The 23380-nt window shown below is 35.5% G+C and overlaps 1 protein-coding gene and 1 pseudogene across 2 annotated transcripts; one reads left to right on the top strand and one right to left on the bottom strand.

Annotated features, from left to right (window-relative positions):
* Positions 1–5849: 5849 nt before the first annotated feature.
* LOC308422291 (prothymosin alpha-like) lies at positions 5850–6185 on the top strand (the record flags this gene model as incomplete). The annotated part of the gene is made up of 1 exon (XM_080918819.1): positions 5850–6185. One exon carries the CDS (start codon positions 5850–5852, stop codon positions 6183–6185), a length of 336 nt encoding a protein of 111 aa, XP_080774945.1.
* A 7812-nt stretch (positions 6186–13997) lies between these two features.
* On the bottom strand, positions 13998–14641 carry LOC308422422 (nascent polypeptide-associated complex subunit alpha-like; annotated as a pseudogene). Its single transcript has one exon. The product of its transcript is annotated as a nascent polypeptide-associated complex subunit alpha-like (transcript).
* Between the last annotated feature and the right edge of the window lie 8739 nt (positions 14642–23380).

The raw sequence follows: 23380 nt of genomic DNA, 5'->3' as shown, positions 1-23380 counted from the left end.
CTCATGAGAAAGAAACATTTTGGACTTTTGAAGTTAAACAATCTGCATATAATCTCACTATCTTAGTGGAATGATGACAACCTTCTAAACATTGCAATGCCTTGTAAGTCAAACCAAAGTCCATGTTGCTTTTCAACAGTACATTTCAAGAGTCATTCAGAAATTTGTTTCAGTGTGCACCATTATGAATTTTGCTGTTGTTATTATTATTTCTAATTTGGCAATTAAATGGTAGGGATTCGCTGTGCATCTTGGATTACTTATGACCTTATATATAGTGATCATGATCTGCTCACACTTACAAAATGTCTCTTACCTTTTTCATAATATTGCTAGAAATATAACTGCCTCTCTGACAGGGAGACTTCTGGCTTCCAGATTTTCATCTCTCTTATCCAAGTATTTCCAAACCATGTTTTATTATTATTATTAATCATTTTATAAATTTATATTTCAAATATTATTCCTCTTCTCTTACATTAACCCCATCATTATCCCCTTCCCCTTTGTCTCTTCGAAGGTGCTCCCCTACCCATCTCCCCCCCAAATCCTGCCTCACCGCTCTACCATTCCCCTACAGGGGAACATCAAACCTCTACAGGACCAAGAGCTTCCCCTACACCTGATGCTAGATGAGTCAATTCTCCATTACATGTGTATCTGGAGCCATGGCCTGGCCCATATATATATACTCTATCTGGAGCCACACACCATCTATGTGTACTCTTTGTCTGGCAAACTGTGATTTGTTTTGTTTTGTTTTGTTTGTTCTTTGGTTTTGTTTTGTTTTTTTTCTGTTTTTTTGTTTTGTTTTGTTTTGTTTTGTTTGTTTTATATTTTATTCTTCAGATTTTTTTTTCTGCTCCTGGTCCACTACCCACTCCATATCCCATACCTCCTGCCCCACCTCCTGTCTCTATGAGGAGTATGCTCTCACCCGCTACCCCCACCCCACCAGACCTATAAATTCCCTGGGGCCTCCAGGCTCTTGAGGGTTAGGTGCATCTTCTCTGACTGAATGCAGACCTGGCTATCCTTTGCCTTATACATGTTGGGGGACTCATATTAGCTGGTTATGCTGCCTGGTTGGTGATCCAGTGACTGAAGGATTCAGAGATACAGGTTAATTAAGACTACTGGTTCTCCTACAGGGTGGCCCTCTTCCTCAGCTTCTTCCAGCTTTTCCCTAATTCACCGAGAGGGGTCAGCAGCTTCTTTCCATTGGCTGGGTGCAAATATCTGCATATGACTCTTTTAGATGCTTCTTGGGTCTTTCAGAGGGCAATCATGATAGGTCCCTTTTGGTGGCCCCAGTAATAGTGTCAGGCCTTGGGTGCTCCCCTTCACCTGGATCCCACTTTGGGCCTGTCTCTGGACCTTCTTTTCTCAGGATCTTCTCCATTTCCATCTCTGTGTGTACATAAGCATGCACCAAGTGTGGGAAAGTATCAGTAGAGACCTGAAGAAGGTATCTGATTCTGTGCCACTGGAGAAACAGGGGGTAGTGGACCTTGAAGCATATTGCTGAAACTTAACTTGCCTTCTAGAAAGGCAGTTAGTGTTCTTTCTCAGTATACCATCTTTTTAGTCCCATAATATTCAGTTTTAAATAATAAACTATCTACCAGGATTTTCTCAAAATTTCACACTTTATCTAAATATATATATTTATTTAATAGCATCTATATAGACATGTTCTATCAACATAAAAAATCTTAAATAAAATGGAATCTTCTATACAATGATAAAATAAAAATCACACTGTACAATATTCCCCAAAGGAGAAATTAATAATAAAAGCACCTGGGATGTTAGGTTAGAGAGTATAATTTTTCTTACTGCTTCCCCATGCAAATCCTTTATTATTCAGTTTGAAGAAAGTTCAGGGGAATTGGGATTCTTTAAATCTTTTAAGTATCTCCCATTGTTCAAAGGGTTTGAGTTTCACTGCAGTTGTCTTTATACTGAAAATTCCTATTTAATAAGAAAATTATAATCTTTTCTCAAGAGAATGGAACATCATACCAATAATTCATGTTTAGTATGTTAAATTTTGACTACTTTCTCTGTTTCCCGTGTGTATTGGAAATAAAAGCACAGAAGACAGACTCTTAATTCTTCATTCTTCATGCTCCATTTTTGTCTCACATTCTACAATGAATCCCAAGGGTATAACTACCCCTCACCACCAGTCACACTGAACAAGTTTTCACAGAGAGATTTTCAAAAAATATCATCACTGGGGAAAGTATTGTGAACCAACTCTCAGCCTTTGTTTTATCTTGACCTAGAGTTTTAGGTTTTATCTTAACCTAGAATGTTTAAAATTTATCACATTTATTGTAGAATTCCAACTGATAATATAAAGTATTACACATAGGAATCTACAGGGATCTAGAATGAATTGTCCTTATAAGATCACAGGGAGAACTGTCTGAAGCACGCTCTGCTCTTCCAGCATCAACTCGAGAGCCTGACGAGCAGAGAACACAAGTGTTATGGCACACAGATGATCCTTTTTGCTCTTGTCTCTTTTGAATTCCTTTGTCAGGAGACCATTGCGGATACTGGTTGTACATGCTGATCATCATACTACAATTTATCACTGCAGATTTTAGTTCTAGCTAATTATGATCAAAACATATTTTGTAAAGTTATGAGACATAATATTTTAAACCTCTGTATCAATACCCAACTTAAAAAATAGATTTAATATAAAAATAGCTCTAATTACATCTCCATGGAGAAAGTATGTATAGTGGAAAAAAAATTCCTGCTGGACTTCTCAGGTTAACAAGTGGTTAAAAAGCTTTCAGGCGAGAATGATATTAGAAAAATAAGTGAGATTGTCAGGGCATTTTATGACAGGCTTGTTTTATGATTTTTAAAGTTGATCCATTTTTTTAAAAACTCTCCTTCGTGCTAAATATCTCTTCATTGAAGATAATTCTAGTCAAATAAAAATCATATTATTGTAACATGCTGATATTATTCTGATTTTTAAAGATGAAATACATATACAATGTATTTTAATACATTTGAATAAACTATCATAAATAAGGCATTTCTGGATATAAGTAGTTAAAATATTATTAAAATATGAGTTAAAAACATTGACAGACAACCTTCATTTATAATGTAATTTAGTTTTTCTGATTAACTAAACTTCGTGTGTTATAATTACAAGCAAACATATAGTAACAGTTATTTAATTTTATTGTGCATTCTATTTAGCAATTGCCATGTGACAATTTTATCAGAGTTGATGTGTTCAGTCTTGGAGTGAAGCTTAGTAAGACTCCGGTTCTCTTAAAGGGAGGTAGAGGATTCTACCACACAGAGAAACTCATAAAGAACCCAGAAGTTCTGTAAACGGCCCCTTACTACTCAGGCAATAGAAAGTAAATTGCTCAGGAGCATCAGAGAGTCCCAGAGACTGGGGAGATTTCCCGTTCCAGCCCCAAGCTTACATAAGCAGGAAGGTCTGCTGAGAAACAATGGTAAGCATGCAGAACTGCCTGATAGAGCCATAGAACAGTCAAGGTGCTGGAGTAGGCTCAGAACTACTGAGCACACTGGAGAAGACATTCTTTTTCCTCTCTAGCTGTGTGGTGAGCTTTAAAGCATTTGTAAGGTAAATCCTATCTGGGGTGAGCTTTTTTTGATGAAGCTGTGTTTAAGTCACTTCCACTTTTGTGTGCAAAGAAAGGAAAGTGAACGTTACATCAATATGGACTTTGAAGGTTTACCTCCTTTGGTCCATCAATCTGGGCTGATGCACTGTGGATTAAATCATGGCAGAAATGACATCACAATCAAAATATTACAGTAAATGTGTGGAAAGAAACAATGAAAAGCATGAGACCCTGCGAGCAGAACTGCCACCAGGAAGAGCAGAGATCCAGGGACACAGGCCTGGTGAGACTGGGCTGCGAGTAGCCTGGGAGCAGAGAGGTCTGTGCCAAGCACTCAGAAAGTGAGCACTGCCCCCATTGGTTGAGGGGAGAAGGAACCCTGATTTACAGTCTGGTCTCTGTTTCCATCCTGCAGGCCCATGAGTGCAGAACAGGCACTTAGGCCATCTGCCACCAAGAAAAGGGGGATCCAGGGACACAGGCCTGGTGAGACTGCACTGGGAGTAGCTGGGGAGCAGAGAGTTCTGTGCTGAGTGATTGGAAAGTGTGTGCCCCCCCCATTGGTTCAGAAAGCAGGAAACCTGCCTTATGGTTACTGTTTCCACCCAGCAGGCCCCGACTTGCAGATTAGGGACTCAGGTCATATCCCACCAGGAACAGCGAGGATCCAGGGACAAAGGCCAGTTACACAGGAGAGATGAGAACCAATCACTGACAACAAGACCATGTATAATCACAGACAACAAGATGGCAAGAAGAAAGCTAATAAACGTACCCAAGGGAAACAAAGACAACCTGGGAACACCAGAACCCAGCTCTCCCATCACAGCAAATAGTGGAATGCCAAACACTCCAGGAAAAGAAAACTCAGACCCAAAAATCATACCTCAAGATGATGACAGAGATCCTTAAACAAGAACAGGGGAAAAGCATAAGGAAATAGAAGCTTTTAACAAGGAAACAAGAGAAAAAAATCAAAGAACTAGAGGAAAACAACCAAAGAGATGAAGGAATTGAAGAAGGAATTTAAAATGGGAATGGAAACAATAAAGAAAACACTAAAAAAAACAACCCTAGAAGTAGGAAACCTAAAAAAGAAATCAGGAGTCACAGATGAAAGCATCTCCAGCAGACTACAAGAAATGGAAGAAAGAATCTCGGGGGCGAAGACAACATTGAAAACATAGACAAAACAGTCTGAGAAGATGCAAAAGCCAAAAAGCTCCTAACCCAAAATGTGCAGGAGATCCAGGACACAATGAGAAGACCAAACCTAAGGATAATAGGAATAGAAGAGGGCAAAGAATATCAACTAAGAGGCACAGTAAATATTTTCAACAAAATCATAGTAGAAAACTTCCCTACCCTTAAGAATGAGATGACCATGAGCATAAAAGAAGCCTACACAACTCCAAACAGAGTGGCCCAGAAAAGATTTTCCTGCCGACACATAATAGTCAAAATGCCAAGTGATCAAGGCAAAGAAAGAATATTAAATGCAGTAAGATTAAAAGGTCATGTAACATATAAAGCCAAACCAATCAGAACTCAACATCAACTCAACATCTCAACAGAGAAAATGAAAACTAGAAGATCCTGGACAGACATCATGCATATCTTAAGAGAACACAAGTGTCAGCCCAAGCTGCTATACCCAGCAAAACTCTCAATCAGCATAGATGGAGAAACCAAGATATTCAAAGACAAAACTAAATTTACACAATATCTGACCACAAATCCAGCACTACAATGAAGATAAACATTGTAAAAATGGCCATCTTACCAAAAGCAACCTACAGATTCAAAATTCCATCAAAATTCCAACCCAATTCTTCATTGAGTTGGAAAGAGCAATGTGCAATTTCATCTGGAATAACAAAAGACCTAGAATAGTGAAATCCATCCTTAATAACAAGAAAACATCTGCAGGAACCACTATCCCTGACCTCAAGCTATATTAGAAGTGCTAAAAACTCCATGGTACTGGTACAGAAATAGGCATGCAGATCAATGGAGTAGAATAGAATATCCAGCCCCCACAGGCTGCTCTGAAAAGCCATCTTTGCATTGTTCCGGGGTCGTGCTCCGTGCTCTCTGCAGCCACCTGTGCCACCCACCACCTCCTCCGACACGGACTCCGGCAGCTTTCTCGCCAGAGTCCTCGAACTCGACTAATTCCTTACTCGCAGCATCAGACCACCTGCGTGCCCCACCATGTCAGATATGGCAGTGGACACCAGCTCCGAGATCACCACCAAGGACTTGAAGGAGAAGAAGGAAGTTGTGGAGGAGGCAGAAAATGGAAGAGATGCACCTGCCAATGGGAACGCCCAAGATGAGGAAAATGGGGAACAAGAGGCTGACAATGAGGTAGATGAAGAAGAGGAAGAAGGTGGGGAGGAAGAGGAGGATGAGGAAGAAGGTGACGGTGAGGAAGAGGATGGAGATGAAGATGAGGAAGCTGAGGCTCCTACGGGCAAGAGGGTAGCTGAGGATAATGAGGATGATGATGCTGACACCAAGAAGCAAAAGACCGATGAAGATGACTAGACAGCAAGAGGAAGAGCTAACCTTTCACACTGTGACCTATTCACCCTCCACTTCCCATCTCAGAATTCAAATGTGGTCACCTTTGAGTAGAGAAGTATGCCCCGCCCGCACATCTCGGGCAGTGCTACCCACAAATGACATGCACTCTCCACCACCCCACCAAAACCACAACATGAATTGGCAACATGGGAGGAAAAAAAACAGAACTTCTCAGGCCCTGCTTTTTTTCTTAAAAATACTTTAAAAGGAAATTTTGTTTGTATTTTTTATTTACATTTTATATTTTTGTACATATTGTTAGGGGTCAGCCATTTTTAATGTTAACAGGTGACCGAATCAGCCTTCAGAGCGTTTTATGTCCTACTTCAGAGTTTACTTGTGGTGTGACCATGTTCATTATGATCTCAAAAAAGAAAAAAAAACAAAACAAAAAAAAAAAAAACAAAAACAACAACAAAAAAACGATCTTATTCTGAGCATTCCAGTAACTTTTTTTTGTATGAACCTAGCTGTACTATAAGTAGTTGGTTTGTATGAGATGGTTAAAAAGGCCAAAGATAAAAAGTTTTTTTTTCTTTTTTTTTTTTTTTTTTTTGTTTATGAAGTTGCTGTTTATTTATTTATTTATTTATTTGGCCTGTTTGATGTGTGTGACACAATGTCCAACAATAAACCGGAATTTTATTTTGCTGAGTTGTTCTTAAAAAAAAAAAAATAGAAGATCCAGAAATGAAATGAGCCCTCACATACTCACATATATGGTCACCTGATTTTTGACAAAGGAGCTGTAAACATTCAATGGAAAAAGGACAGCCTCATCAACAAATGGTGTTGGTCCAACTGGCACTCAGAATGCAGAAAAATGAAAATAGACCCTTTCTTATTACCTTGTACAAAGCTCAAGTGCAAGTGAATCAAAGATCTCCACATTAAACCAGGTACACTGAAACTATTAGATGAGAAAATAGAGAAAACCTTAGAACACATAACCAGGAGAACATTTACTAAACAGAATATCAATGGCTCATGCTCTAAGGTTAAATATCGACAAACGGGTCTTAATGAGATTGCAAAGTTTCTGTAAGGCTAAGAACACTGTCAGGAAAACAAAATGGCAGCCAACAGAGTGTGGAAAGATCTTTACCAACCTGACATCAGATAGAGGCCTAATATCCAAGGTATACAAAGAACTCAAGATGTTAGATACCAGAGAATCAAACAACCCTATTAAAAACTGGGGTATAGAGCAAAAGAAAACTTTCTCAATTAAGGAATATCAAATGGCTGAGAAGCATCTAAGGAAGTGCTGAACATCATTAGCCATCAGGGAAATGCAAATCAAAACAACCTTGAGATTCCACCTTACACCGACCAGAATGGCTTAGATCAAAATTCAGATGACAGCAGATGCTGGCGAATATGCGGAGAAAGATAAACACTTTTCCACTGTTTGAGGGGTTTTAAACTGGTACAACCATTCTGGAAATCAGTCTGGCGATTCCTTAGAAAATTGGACTGAAGACCCATTTATTCCACTTTGGGCATATATGCCAGAGAAGCTCCAACATACAATAAAGTCACATGCACCGTATTGTTCATAGCAGCCCTATTTATAATAGCCAGAAGCTGGAAAGAACCTAGATGTCTTTCAGTAGATGAATGGATATAAAAACTGTGGTATATTTACACAATGGAGTACTATTCAGCTATCAGAAACAATGACTTTTTGAAATTTTTAAGAAAATGGATGCATCTAGAGAATATCATCCTGAGTGAGACAACCCCGCCACAAAAGAACAGATATAAAATGCAGTCACTGATAATTGGATACTAACCCCAGAAAGCTCTGAACAGCCCAGAAATAACTTACAGACGGTATGAAGTTCAACAAAAAACAAAGGCCAAAAGAAAACAGAAAGAAAGAAAGTGAAAAACCATTATGTTTAATATTTACACACCAAGAAAACTTTGACTAACTCCAAGTTACATCTTGTTTTACATGTACTTTATGCTCATTTTATGTATTAAGATTTTAATGCACACTTTCATACCTTTAAAAAATCAATTACTGCTAAAAAGTATTCCTATACTTTTATGAAAAATGCTTAAAATCTGTACATGTGTTTTTTTAAAGTAAATATGTTCAATTTAAAAAAAAATAATAATGTGTTCCCTAAAATAAATTGTAGGTAATAGGTCGAAGTGAAATATTTTTGTTACCATGTGAATGTAATTTTAATTTTCTTTCAATATAAGAATATAAAATTACTTATATTTAGGACAAAAAAAAAACAAAAAAAAAAAAAAAAAAAAAAGGAAAACATGAGAAACCGGTGTCTTTCAAACTGTAGATATAATAAAGGTGAATAAGTTTAAACCACTATTCCGAATCTTAAATTTTAACCTGAAAGAGACACATGCTTGACATTTTAACTTAAATGAAAACCTAATATCAAAGTAGCATTGCGAATAATTCTCATGTATTATAAAGTTCTACATATATTTACTGACTTCACTAAAAATTAATTTATATCAATTAAACATAATTTATATAAATGTCAGATCTGTCTCTGCTTTTTCGGTAGAGATCATATCAGTCTTGAATCTTTTTGATTTTTGATTTTTCTGGTAGATAAGCTGATAGATAAATTTGATAGATTGGCTTCATTTTTTTAACTGACTAACAAATCTAACCAGAAGGCAAAATTACTTGAAATATCCTGTTTTATCTGAATATAGATTATCATTTTGTCCTAAAAATGTGTTAGTCATACAGAATGATATGAAATAAAACCTTTAAAAGATAAAGGAGTATTAAAGCAATTACATGGGAGACAAAAATTAGTATAATATTAATTTTGTAGAATTTGATCAAGAGGCCAAGGCAGGCTGTTTAAAAAAAACTAATAGTAATTTTTAAAACCAATTAGGAATATAATGTTATAAGTAATATGATTTATAGTAATGTAGGGGCTTGGTAATTAACAGAAAGGTGGGAAAGTGGAAACATTGTTACAGCTACCCTGAGAAAGAGACATTAGCATGATGTGTTTGTAATATTTAATAGGATTCTGCTGAAACAAGGCCATTGAATAAGCACAAATTATATCAATGAGGAAGGATGAGTACACTGTTACTATTATATTCTGTTCATTCTTGTAAGAATCTTCTTGTTTGGAATCTTGCTGGATGTCATATCTTAAATTTAAATTTCTCTTTAAATTTTTAAAAGTAGTAATTTAATGAGTATGCTATTTCTAGATGGAATGATTGAGAATATGTATATTTATATGTATATACATATGTATATGTATGTATATATAGACTGTTCTTTCAGAGGTCCTGAGTTTAAACCCCAGCAACCACATGTTAGCTCATAACCATCTGTAACTCCAGTTTCAGGAGGATCTGAGACCCTCACACAGACATACATGCAGGCAAAATACCAATACACATAAAATAAGAATAAATTTGGGTTTAAGAGATGGTTCAGTGGTTAAGAGCACTGATTGTTCTTTCTGGGATCCTGAGTTCAATTCTCAGCAACCCCATGATAGCTTCCAATCATCTGCAATGAGATCTTCTGACCCACAGGCATAAATGCAGGCAGAATACTGTATATGTAATAAATAAAGAAAGATTATGTTCCTCTTAATCTTGATGAATTGAGACAGAAAAAAAGAAAATATAGCTGAATACATGTAATCTCTTCTTCAAACAATCCACTTTTGACCTCAGTAGGTCATCACCAAATATTGCTTCTTGACTGAGGCCCTCAATATCAGGAAGCAAAATAAACCTCTTTTACTTTAATATTTTTTCTTTAAGATTACCACGTAATTACATTTCTCCCTCACTTTCCTCTTTCCATACTCTTCCACTTGGCCTTCTCATCTATTCTTTAAATGTATGGACTCTTGTTTTTTCATTAATTGTTATTGCTTGCATGTAAGTTTGAGCCTAGTCTATTACAAAATTTATGCCAGGTTTGCTTGATATTCTTGGAAAGTCTGCTTTTTGTTCTTCTGAAGGGTAATGAGGGATGAAGAGGATAGCTGGTTTATAGGGTGAGTTCCAGGCCATCAAGGGCTGCATAGAAAAATCTCTTTTCCAAATGTAGATGCTCAGACAGAAAATGTGTTACAATAATTAAATGGAGTAAGAAAGGAACAGGACCACAATAAAGGGTTTCTTTTTTTTTTCTTTTGTTTTTCTTTCTTTTTAATTCTAGAGCCCAAATTTTCTTTATTTTTATTAATCACTTTATTAGTTTACATTTCAAATGATATCTCTCTTCTCTGTTACCCTTCACCAATCCCCATCCTCTCCTCTTCCCCATCCTCTTTGCCTCTATGAGGATGCTCCTCTACCCATTCTGCCTTACCCCTCTAGCAGCCCCTACACTGGGGCTCCCTCCTCTTCAGTGATGTCAGATAAAGCCATCCTCTGCAACATGTGTATCGGGAGTCTTGCTGCCTCCATGTATACTCTTTGGTTGGTGGTTTAGTCCCTGGGAGCTCTGGGTAGCCCAGTTAGTGGATATTGTTCTTCCTATGGGATTGAAATTCCATCAATGCCCCCAGTTCTTCCCCTAGCTCTTCCACTGGGGTCCCTTGGCTCAGTCCAATGGTTGGCTGTGAGTATCTGCATCTGTAGTAATCAGGTACTGGTAGAACCTTTCAGAGAACAGCCACATCAGGTATTTTTATGTTTGTTTGTTTTTTCATTGAAACATGAGAATAATTTCTTCCTTATTAAGTAAAAGATATTGATAGCAGGATGTTTTCTTTGATACATATTAGATAATTTGGGGTTATTTCTTAAATTATTTTTAATACGTTTTCTTTCTTTGAGAATTCACCTTTTCATTAGAGAAAGTGAATTTCAAAGGCTATGTGTAGTCATTCACATGGGCTATAATGCAGAAATGTTTCTAAAACTTGTGAGTTGAATAAAAACATGTAGCAATAGTGTCTTTTTTGCTTGCTGCCTGAATACAATATATTTTTCAGCATTCATCTTGAGAGTCTGAAGATACTAACAGACATTTGGCAGAATCAGGTTTATTTGTTTAAATCTTTGTAACTACCTACCCAGCAGTTTTTAATTGAACTCTGCTGTCTTTGAAAAATATTAACATATGTTAGACATCCATTTTATTTAACACCGCAAGTATGGGTTTATTTATTCTATTTCTTTTATAGTTCCTTGAGTCTTTCACAAGTGACCAGCTGACCTAAGACAAAAATAAGTCTATGGACTTACATAATATTATCATAGAGTCATAAATTAAAGCATGTTTTTGTAGTCCCAAAGCATAAAGAAACAAAATGGAAAAAGTAAAGATGATTCATAATGAAGACATTTATGACTCTCCCACCTGTCCCAATCATCTTTCTTCTGTCCCTTCAGTAATTTTGTTGCTCATAGGTTTGTTTTCTCTCTTAATGATTTTTCTAAAGTATTTAATATGTGATTTTTGAGACCCACGGGGCATTTCTTTAAGAATTAATAAAGGCATTTTCATTTTAAAGAATAAAAAAATTTTGTTGCTCTATAAAAATCCACTCTAACATACATGTAAAGAAGGACTTTTGACAAATAACATGTATGATATGATCCACATTTCTGGGACACCACAATTTCACATAAATTTCCTTTACATGATCAAATAACCCTACTGGTTTGTTTTGCCTTATTCGTATATAAAGTTATATTTTAATATGTATAGTGTACTGGTATGTGCCACAGTTGGGAGTCTTGGCATCTCTACTCTTACCTGAGATAAGAAGGCATCCACAGTTCTATATTCTATACAAATCTGTTGGCTTCCTTCCCTACCTTATGCCTATTTTTCTGGCATGCTCTTGGCCCCAATGGCACATATAAAGTGTTTCTTCCACGGCCAGAATTTGGCAATTAGGCTATAAGAGGTAATTGAACACTAACTTCCAAAGCATTTGTCATCAACCCTTGTTTGGTAACTTATGTATCTAGTTTATGAAATTTCAGTCTTGAGAGAATGTTTATATGGTCTAAATATCTGCTAAGAAGTGATTTGATACTACAGGATTATTAGCTTTCATCCTGTAAGGTTTAAAACAGTATAAAATATTATTTATTTTATGTGTGTGAGTGCTTGTTTACAGGCATATATGCATATTATGTATCTGTCAGTGATCTGGAGGCTGTGGCTGAAATGACACAGAGCATACTAGTTCATTGGAGTTATAGACAACTGTAAGGTATCATGTAGGTTAAGGGTCTTTTAAAGAGCATAGGAGAGAGAGAGAGAGAGAGAGAGAGAGAGAGAGAGAGAGAGAGAGAGAGAGAGAGAGAGAGAGAAGAAGAAGAAGAAGAAGAAGAAGAAGAAGAAGGAGGAGGAGGAGGAGGAGGAGGAGGAGGAGGAGGAGGGAGGGAGGGGGAGGGGAGGGGGAAGGGGCAGAGGGAGAGGGAGAGGGAGAGGGAGAGGGAGAGGGAGAACAAGCATGGCATGGGTTTTTATAACCTCAACATCTATCCCCAGTGACTGATTCCTGCTATAAGGATACACCTAATAACCTTTCCTAACAGTACCACTCACTGAACACCAAAAAATATGAGTTATTAATGTCCATTCTCATTCAAAATACCACAAAATATTACTGTGGAAAATGTTTTTACTCTTTTATCTGTTGTTATTGTGCCAGTGATGACATGGGCTGAGTGAATTATAAATGTAACTGTTGCTTGTGCTCAAATGAACTATGGCTATTCATCTATCAGAGATGTCATGGCATTGGCAATTCTCTGATTCATGTAACACCTTGATAACAAAGTAGAAAGAGTTTGTACTAATTATATTACTTTTCTTCTCACACTGCTCTCTATAAAAGAAAATTTTCTCCTATCATTTAGATAATGGTATTCTGTTCTTTTCTCTGAAACAAAAATGATTAACTCTATCCTAAAAAAGTGAACAAGATTTAAGTGTGCTATTTAAGAGCTATCTAAAAATACTGTTGCTTTTCAACTAGCAACTATAATTCTTCTGTGAAGATGAACTCAATATACAAGTTTGTCTGTTCACAAGATCAGGACTAGATAAAGTACTGTTGGGCAGAATTTAAATTGCTGTAGATTATTAGTTAATTAAAATTAAAATTAAATTTAGCATTTCACCAACTTTGTATAACTATGTATTCAATTATGAGTCAGAGACATGTTCATGAAGGCCAGCAAATTACAAGCTATTAAAAGTATAAAAAAAATCCTAGGCTGTGCTTTATTATTAACTATGCCCCAGCTTCTATTCCTTTGTTGTTACTTATTTCTCTGCAATCAAAACACTTTAATGAACAACAATGAAAATGTCTTTTATTCTGCACCCATGATTTGGAACTTAAAATAATTATTCCTTTGAAAAAAATATAGTTTAGAAACTGCACAAGAATCTAAATTTCAATTGTATAGTGTCAAGAATAAAATGTGATGGTGAAAATTAAAAATTAAAGTAATAAATTACATAATGAATTTATAATATGAAAATATAAAAGTGAATAGCAATTGCAAATAGCTATTTGTAATTTGTAATTACAAATTAGAACTTTGGTTACCTGATATAGACTTGCTTCTTTACTTTTGGTTTATAAATGCTTTTTACTTAAATGTTTCTATCCCATGAAGGTGACTACATTCTTTTTTTGTCCATTCAATAAGAAGCCACAACTTTATTAGGGATAGAAACAGTACACATTTTAAACCAAACTTTAGTTCTACTTTTCAAACACTATAAAGGAGGGGGGGCAGGAAGGTCTCCTTGCTGTCAAATGGTTACATTGTTAATTCCATAATAGAATTAACAGTATTCTTACTGTTGTTTTTCAGGGCCAGGACAACTTTTGCTCTTGAAACATTTGCTTGTGACATGACCAATTCTATGTCCTTAACTTCCACACCCATTCCATCAACCTCTTCTACATTCTCCTCTTGGGCAGTTGGAGTCTGAGTATTTTCTTAAGTGTTTGAATCAGTTTCACCTTGAACTTTGAATTTCTCAGAAGCTGCTAACTGTGCTTGCTGAGAAAAATATTCAATCCTGGCTTCCCCAAACACCATGCAGGTATCTGAAGCTGGGCTCTTCTAGATATCTGGTTTTGTGATGACCAAGGGGATAATTTTATATTTCAGGATAGTGACTCTCCTAACCCCTGTAAACTATAGCAGACCCAGTTTGGACATAGCCTTCCTTGCCTTCTTCTCACTCTGACTGTGCTTGGATTTGCTAACAGGTTCTTCATCGATTTCAGCCACGGCTGCCAGATGGGCTTGTTGTATGACTGTCTGTATGGATTCGTGTTCCTCAAACTCTGGCACTAATTGATGACTGTCAGACTCTGTTTCTGACCTTGTCTCAGCCTGTGGCTGTGGCAACTCCCGCTCTGTAGCAGGGATGGTTTCTGTGGTTCACCTGGCATTTTGTGCAGTGAACACCAAACTAAGATGATGGCAGAGAAAAGTGACTACATTCTTGAAGAGGGAATTCAGATTAGATTCATGGATTTCTTATAAGACAATTTGATTCTAAAAAGACTCATGTGTTTCTTTTTTCTCAGTTCCACAAAGAAAATAATATCATTTTGAGATTTAGAATAGAAATATTAAAGTCATATTGATCGCATTAAATTTGCATCCTCTTTACAAGGATCTACATACTTATAACTGTAACTATAAGTATTTATATAAGTATTTAGGTGCTACCAAAGGAATCCAATATTGAGTTGGTCAGATGGAATGCTACGTAGTAAAATTGATTATTTGAGGGATATTTTATATTGAGCAACTTTTTCTTTTTTAGCAATTATATCTAGTTCCTCCTGTGCCTATATTGTTATTAGAGTGTTTAAAAAACAATTAAGTACTGAAAATATAATTTTTGATAATTTATTTATTGGCAATTCCTAAAAAAATAAACATGTTTAAGACATGTGGAAAAGTACTTCATATCATGAAAATTTTGTAAAGTACTTTTATACACTGTGAAGAAAGAAACAAAGAAATATTTTGTTCCTTTCACAGAAAATTAGTTTTAAGGTCTGAAAATGTCATCTCAAATTGTCTCATTTAATATTCGCATATCCTTCCCCAAGAAGTTCATGTAAAGTTGTAACTCCAACATTTTTTATTATAAAGTTATATACATGGGATTATGTATATATACATATAAAGGAACATGAATATATTAACTTATGTATACACCATATTACTATGAAAAAGTTTTTATAATAATTTTATTTTAAAATTTTAATTAATTCATAATATTATTTCCAACACAGAAAAAGTCTTCATACTGTCAACTTCATAATCCACTCACTGTCCTGACCCAAAGCTGATTATAAATGACTATTAAATTATTCAGAGATATGCTTCTTCTAAAAGTAGAAACTTTTAATGAAATCTTTCTAGTATTTAGAATATTTCCTAGTATAGATTTGATATCCAGTTATTGTTTCATTTAAAAATCATGAATGTACATTAGCTGACATGTTTAAAAGTTTTAAGGAAGTATTTCTTATGTAAATATCAGCCTCAGGAAAGTTAGGATACCATCTTTAAATATGCATTTGAACTTTGCACACAAAAGTCAAGTTTTAGCATTATGTGCTGATGTGTTTGGTACTTTAAGGTTTTATAGAAATTCTAGGTTTTTTTATTAAATTCTCTGCATTTACATTTCAGATGTTATCTGGTTCCCCAATTCCATCACCTTCCCTCTTCCCATTGCCTCCATGAAGGTGCCCCCCCTCCAACCACCCTCTTCCACCTCAGCACCTTGGCATTCCCCCACACTGTGAAAATGAACTTTCCCTGGACCAAAGGCTTCTCATGGCATTGATGCCAGAGAATGCTATCCGCTGCTGCATATGCATCTTGGGTAATGGGCCTTTACATGTGACCTCATTGGTTGGTATTTTAGTCTCTGGGAGTTCTGGTGGGTTTGATTATTTTATAATTTTATTCTTCTCATGAGGTTGCAGACCCTTTCAGCTCCTTCAGTAGGTTCTTTAGCTCCTTTATTGGGGTCCTCATGTTCAGTCTGATGGTTAGCCACAAACATCTTCTAGGTGTCAGTCTAGTTCTGGCAGAGCCTCTGAGGAGGCATTAATATCATGTTCCTGCCAGTAAGCACAGGTAAGGCAGTCTCTGGATGGTCTTATTTCCAATCCTGCTCCTCTATTTGTCTCTTTATTTCCTCCCGTGAGCATTTTGTTCTCCCTCCTAAAAAGGAGAATCTACCATATGGCATTCCTTCTCTTTGAGCATCATAAGTGGTATGAATTGTTTCTTCAGTATTCAAGCATTTTGGGTTATAATTGATGCATACCATGAGTGCTCCATTGAGACTGGGTTACCTCAGTCAGGATGATAGCTTCAAGTTTTCATCTATTACCCTAGGAATTTCATAAAGTCATTGTTTTTTAATAGCTAAGTAGTACTCTATTGTGTATATGTTCCACAATTTGGGTTCATTCTGGCTTCTGGCTATAAGGCTTCTATGAACATGGTGGAGCATGTGTCCATGTTATATGTTGGAGATACTTTTGGGTATAGCTGGGTCCTCAGGTAGTACTATGTCCAATTCTGTGAGGAACCACCAGACTGAATTCCGGAGTGGTTGCGCCAGATGCACCAGTTTACAATCCCACCAACAGTTGAGCAGTGTTCTTCTTTTTCCACAAACTCACTGGGATTGGCTGCCACCTGAGTTTTTGATCTTAGCCATTCTGACTGGTGTGAGGTAGAATCTTAGGGTGGTTGGGATTTGCATTTCCCAGATAACTAGGAATGTTGAGCATTTCTTTAGGTGCTTCTCAACCATTCAATATTCCTCAATTGAGAATTCTTCATTTAGCTCTGCACCCCATTTTAAATATGATTATTTGATTCTCCATATTTTAACTTCTTGAATTCTTTGTATATATTATATACTAGCCCTCTATAGATGTAGGATTGTTAAAGATCTTTTCCAAATCTATTGCTTGCTCTTTTGTCCTATTGACAATGTCCTTTGCCTTACAGAAGCTCTGCAATTTCATGAGGTGCCATTTGTTGATTCTTTATCTTACAGCATAAGCCATTGATGTTCTGTTCAAGAAATATACCCTGTGCCTGTGTGTTTAAAATTCTTCCCCACTTTCTGTTCTATTAGTTTCAGTGTACCTGGTTTTATGTGGAGATCTTTGATCCACTTGCTCTTGAGGTTTATATAAGGAGAAAAGAAAAAATTGATTTGCATTCTTCTGCATGCTGACTGCCAGTTGAACCAGCACCATTTGTTGAAGAGGCTGTTCTTTTTTCATTAAATATTTTTGTTCATTTGTCAAAGATCAGTGACTATAGGTGTGTGGGTTCATTTTGGGTCTTTGATTCTATTTCACTGATTGTCCTTCCTGTCTCTATACCCATTTCATGCAATTTCTATCACAATTGTTCTGTAATACAGCCTGAAGTCAGGTATAATAATTCCCCCCAGAATTTTTTTATTGTTGATAATAGTTTTTGCTATCATGAGTTTTTTTTTATTATTATTCCAAATGTATTTGCAAAATGTTCTCTCTAACTCTGTGAAGAATTGAGTTAGCTGAAATTTTAATGGGGATTTTATTGAATCTGTCCAGTGCCTTAGGCAAGATGGTCATTTTTACTATGTTGATTTTTCCGAAGCATGAGCATGAGAGATCTTTCCACCTTCTGAGGTATTCTTCAGTTTCCTTCTTCAGAGATTGAAGTTCTTGTCATATAGATTTTTCACTTGTTTGGTTAGAGTCATGCAAAGGAATTTCATATTCTTTGTGACTATTGTAAAGGGTGTCAATTCTCTAATATCTTTCTCAGCCTGTTTATCCTTTGAGTAGAGAAATGAGGTGACTGATTTGTTTGTGTTAATTTTAGATCAAGCCACTTTGCCGAAATTGTTTTTATCAGCTCTAAAAGTTCACTGGTAGAATTTTTGAGGCCACTTATGTATACTATGATGTCGTCAGCAAATAATGAAATTTTGACTTTTTTTTTTCACAATTTGTATCCCTTTGACTTCTTTTTGCTGTCTGATTGCTCTGGCTACTACTTCCAGTACTGTAATGAATAGCTATGGGAAGACAGTGGACAGCCTTGTCTAGTCACTGATTTTAGTGGGATTTATTTAAGTTTCTCACCATTTAGTTTGATGATGGCTATCGGTTTGCTGTATATTGCTTTTACTATTTTTAAGTATGAGCCTTGAAAACCTGATCTTTCCAAATATTTTAACATGAAGAAGTGCTGAATTTTGTCAAAGGCTTTCTCAGCATCTAAAGAAAGAAGCATTTGGTTTATTTCTTTGAGTTTGTTTATATAGTGGATGACAATGATGGATTTTCCTATATCGAACCATAGTTGTATCTGTGGGATGAAGCCTACTTGATCATGGTGATTTATTATTTTGATGTGTTCTTGGAATCAGTTTGAAAAAAATTTATTTAGTATTTTTGCATCGATGTTCATGAGAGAAATTTGTCTAATGTTCTCTTTCTTTTTAGGGTCTTTAAGTAGTTTAGGAATGAGTGTCATTGTGATTTTTAAAGAATGAGTTTGGTAATATTTCCCCTGTTTGTATTTTGGGAAGTAGTTTGGAGAGTATTGGTATTAGGTTTTCTATGACAGTCTGATAGAATTCTGCAATGAATCCATCAGTTCTTTGGCTTTATTTGATTGGGAGGTTTTTGATAACTGGTTCAACTTCTTTAAGGGTTATGGGGCTGTTAAATGGTTTATCTGATACTTATTTAACTTTGATACCTGGTATCTATAAAATTGCCCATTTCCTCTAGATTTTCCAGTTTTCCTGAGCATAGATGTTCAGGGTTGAGAGTTCATCTTGACAGATATTTTCTTTGATGAGTAAAAAGTGTCCTTTATTATTTTTTTTGATGATCTGTGATTGAAAATCTATTTTATTTGGTATTAGAATGAACTAAAAAAAGTTCTCAATTGAGGAATATTGAATGGCTATGAAGCTTCTAAGGAAGTGCTCGACATCCTTAGTAACCAGAGAAATGCAAATCAAAACAACACTGAGATTCCACCTCACGATAGTCAGAATGACTAACATCAAAATTTCAGGGGACAGCAGGTGCTGGCAAGGATGCAGGGAAAGAGAAACAATTCTTCACTGTTGTGGGGTTGTTAACTGGTACAAACAATCTGGAAATCAGTCTGGTGGTTCCTCAGAAAAATGGACATAGTACTACTTGAAGACCCAGTTATTCCACTTCTGGGAATTTACCCCAGAGACACTCCAACATACAACAAAGATACATGCACCACAATGTTCATAGCAGCCCTATTTATAATAACCAGAAGCTGGAAGAAACCCAGATGTTCTTCAGTAGATGAATGAATACATTGTGTTATATTTACACATTGGAGTACTTCTCAGTTATCAGAAACAATGACCTTATGAAATTCTTTAAAAATGGATGCATCTAGAGAATATCATCCTGAGTAAGGTAACCCAGTCACAAAAGAACAGACATAATATGCAATCACTGATAATTGGATACTAACTCCAGAAAGCTCTGAACACCCCAGAAACAACTCCCAGACTATATGAAGTTCAAGAAAAACAAAGGACAAAAAAAAAAAAGATGAAAGATCATTATGCTTAATCTTTACACACAAGAAAACATTGACTATTTCCAAGTTACATCTTGTTTTACATGTATGTACTTTATGCTCATTGTAACTAGTAAGATTATAATGTATACTATCAAACCTCTAAAAAAATCAAGTAATTACCAAAATGTATTCATATACTTTTATGCAAAAATGCTTTTAAAATTGTACATTTATCTTTGTTTTTAAAAATAAAGTTGTTCAACTTAAAAAAATGGCGCAAATGAACTGAATATTTAAGTTTTAAGTAATTTGGTGTTTAAATTGTTCAGAATAGTTTCAAAACATTGGCATAATCTTTGTCATTTTATTGGTAGTAGTTTGATTCTAATTTTGTTTTAGTCTGCCTAAGGTTTACTTTTGTATGGATTCACCCCTCACTAAATAACTACTTTACTGTTTTGGTGTGCTAGTGTTTTCACATGACTTTCTCTAATATATTCTTTGCCAGTTAAATAACACTTGGCAAATTTGGATATTATTGGCCAAGTTTGTTTCAAAATGCTCATTAGCCTGTTTTTGAGGATCAGTTTTATGAAAACAGATTTCATTGTCCTTGAGGTTCTTTTGAAATGTTCATATTACTAGAGTTGAATTTGCATATAAATGTTTTGCATTAATACATATTCAGGATACATCTATCTACTTGCAGATATTATGATTAGATGATGGTTAAAGAATGTCAAATTGTTTTGAAAGGAGTGGGGTTTTTGTTTGTTTGTTTGTTTAGGTATAAACTATGTGTATTTGTGTGTGTGTGATGTGTATGTGTGTGGGGGGGGCACAAGCATGCATCCCCACACATGGGTACCCTCATTTTTTGTGTTCATAAAGAGATAGATACCTAGAAAATAAGCACTCTCAGTCAATTGATTTGAGGTTTCCATTTAGCAATTCTGGGTTAATAATTCCTAGAATTCACCTAATTTCCATTCTGAAAAGTAAACATGCTGTGCTTCTGTGCACTTAGATTTATGAAATGAATTGACTTGATTGGGTTGAAAAGTGTTCTTGCAAGAAATACACCACATGTTAAATGATGGCTGTTTTTCTAAAATGACATTTTTTCCTAAATGATCACTAAAAATTCCTATCAATCAGTCATATTTATCACCCAAAGAATCTTAATTTTGCACTTAGATCCTTTAGAAATGATAGGAAGATCTATGCTGTCATTCAAAATTCAAATTAAATTACTTAAAACTACTTATTAGCATGAATTAAGTTTTTCAGTACTGTTTTCAAACAAGAATATCTCTAGATGCTAAAATCCATATTCCCTTCTTCCCCAATTTGCTACACAAATGCAATCTTCATTTTGAATGTAAGAAATATATTGAAGTCCTTTATCTAATTGGAATATGGTGTTGAAATAGCAATTATATCTCTGTGTTTACTGCCTGAACTTCTGACTAAATCAGTGTATTTAGCTATATTTTGTTAAGAGGATATAATGATTCATTCTTTTTTAGTTTTCTTCAAACATTGTAATAGTCCACACAATGCAATTAAGAGAAAATGTTCAGCACAAATTTAAAGAATCAACCAATTATTCCAGGTGAATAATAAGAATCTAAACAAATGAATTGACAAGTTTAATGTTAAATTTTATAATATGTGAGTTTAACAAATTGACTATTCTTTTCAATTTTCTCTTGTAGCACAATAAATAAAAGCTCTGTGAAACAATAAACACTATAGAAATGATGATAGAAGATCTTTAACATATACAACTCAACCTAACACACATGCACAAATCATTTACAAAGGGAATATTAGTGAGGTTCATAAGTTATAACTTCAGCAGTGTTGGTTATCTTTAAAACAAGAAAAGCAAAACTGATTTAGGGTCCTCAGGTTACAAGGCTTACTTATGGTGGTATTCCTACAATTAGGGTTGGTTCAGCTTTCTAAGTCAAAGATTCAGGATTAAACCTGCTTGCCTCCTCTCCTGGTACATACAAGGGAAGAGTTTCAAGATACCAAGCGACTTGGAATATACAATCAGGAGTCACAACTAAAGGGTTATATAGGAAGATGGCTAGAGTGTATCTGGGAGTGAAGATTCCTATACTTTATGAACAACAGCAAGACAAGGGGAAGCATGCCTCCCCAGCTCTGCCATGGTGTCTTCCCTACATCCACACTATTAGGAACTGGTGCATGATAAACTGATGAAATATATTTACATTTTGATTGAGTGTTTCAGGACAGTAGTGTTATTTTGGATGATCTGTGTAATTTTTGGCAGCTTAAGTGTGACTATTAAATTATTTCACTAAGTGTAGACTTTCAACAGTTGTTGTGACTCTGGTTCTCTCTTGAGCATTCTGCTTCATATTCTATCTTGTAACGTGAAGTTAACTGTCACTGCCACTCCTTCCTGTGTTGACAGAAAGAAGAGCTCTTCTATTCTTTTCCTGCTATGATAGAATGTGCCTTCAGCCAAAATAAGTCCTTCTTCTTCTTCTTCTTCTTCTTCTTCTTCTTCTTCTTCTTCTTCTTCTTCTTCTTCTTCTTCTTCTTCTTCTTCTTCTTCTTCTTCTTCTTCTTCTTCTTCTTCTTCTTCTTTTTCTTCTTCTTCTTCTCCTTCTTCTTCTTCTTCTTCTTCTTCTTCTTCTTCTTCTTCTTCTTCTTCTTCTTCTTCTTCTTCTTCTTCTTCTAACATTGTTTTGGCAAGCTTATTTTTCTGTCTCGACATGCAATAGCTAACTGGCAAATTGAGTTGGATCCCATGGCCTATGGAAGAAAAAAAAAAAATACATGTTTTTTTTAATAGAATTCTGATATAGGAAAACACAGACACTAGGAGATTTGAAAATGTTATCAAAACTTTATTCTAAATAATGCCAGGGTGTAGTGAGAAATACTACATGGCACTATCATTTATGCTAAGTTAAGCTATTGCTAAGAAAGTTACTTAGTCTTGATACAATCTATAAAAACATGAAGATTGCTCAACTAATTGAAAAAAATCAGGGATGTTAATACACACCTTATTTGAACTAATCAAGGAATCCTCACCAATTATTTTCCATAAAAATTAACTTAAGTCATTTGACTCATTGTGAATCTGATGTTTTTGCAATTGTCTTTAATGTGATCCAAAATCTAGGAATCTCTGCAGTCCAGATGTTGGTCTCTATTATGTATGTTCTACTGCAGTAGATATTTATAAAATGACCATGAGCCCTTACTATCACCAGCATTATAGGACCATATAGCATTTGAGGGGTGTATTTATATCAGTTAGTCAGACTTGGCAAATTTTCAGGCTCAGAACTCTCAAAAGTTTGTCTGTCCAACTCACTAAGTTTCCAGTTTCCATCCCAGTCTGCTGCTGCCTGCTACTCTCTGGTCCCAACAGTGGCCATAGCTCCCTACTGCAGACTCTGCTTACATTCCCAGCAACCTGGTAAAATCAAAACTCTAGAGGCTTATTTTCAATCAATCAAATTTATATCATTAAACTTATAAATTTATGTCATAAATTTATATCATAA

This window comes from Micromys minutus, assembly GCF_963924665.1.
Source record: "Micromys minutus genome assembly, chromosome: 7".
In the NCBI taxonomy this organism is placed as follows: domain Eukaryota; kingdom Metazoa; phylum Chordata; class Mammalia; order Rodentia; family Muridae; genus Micromys; species Micromys minutus.
The sequence above is the reverse complement of the archived record's forward strand: the minus strand, read 5'-3'. Positions and strand labels throughout refer to the sequence as shown.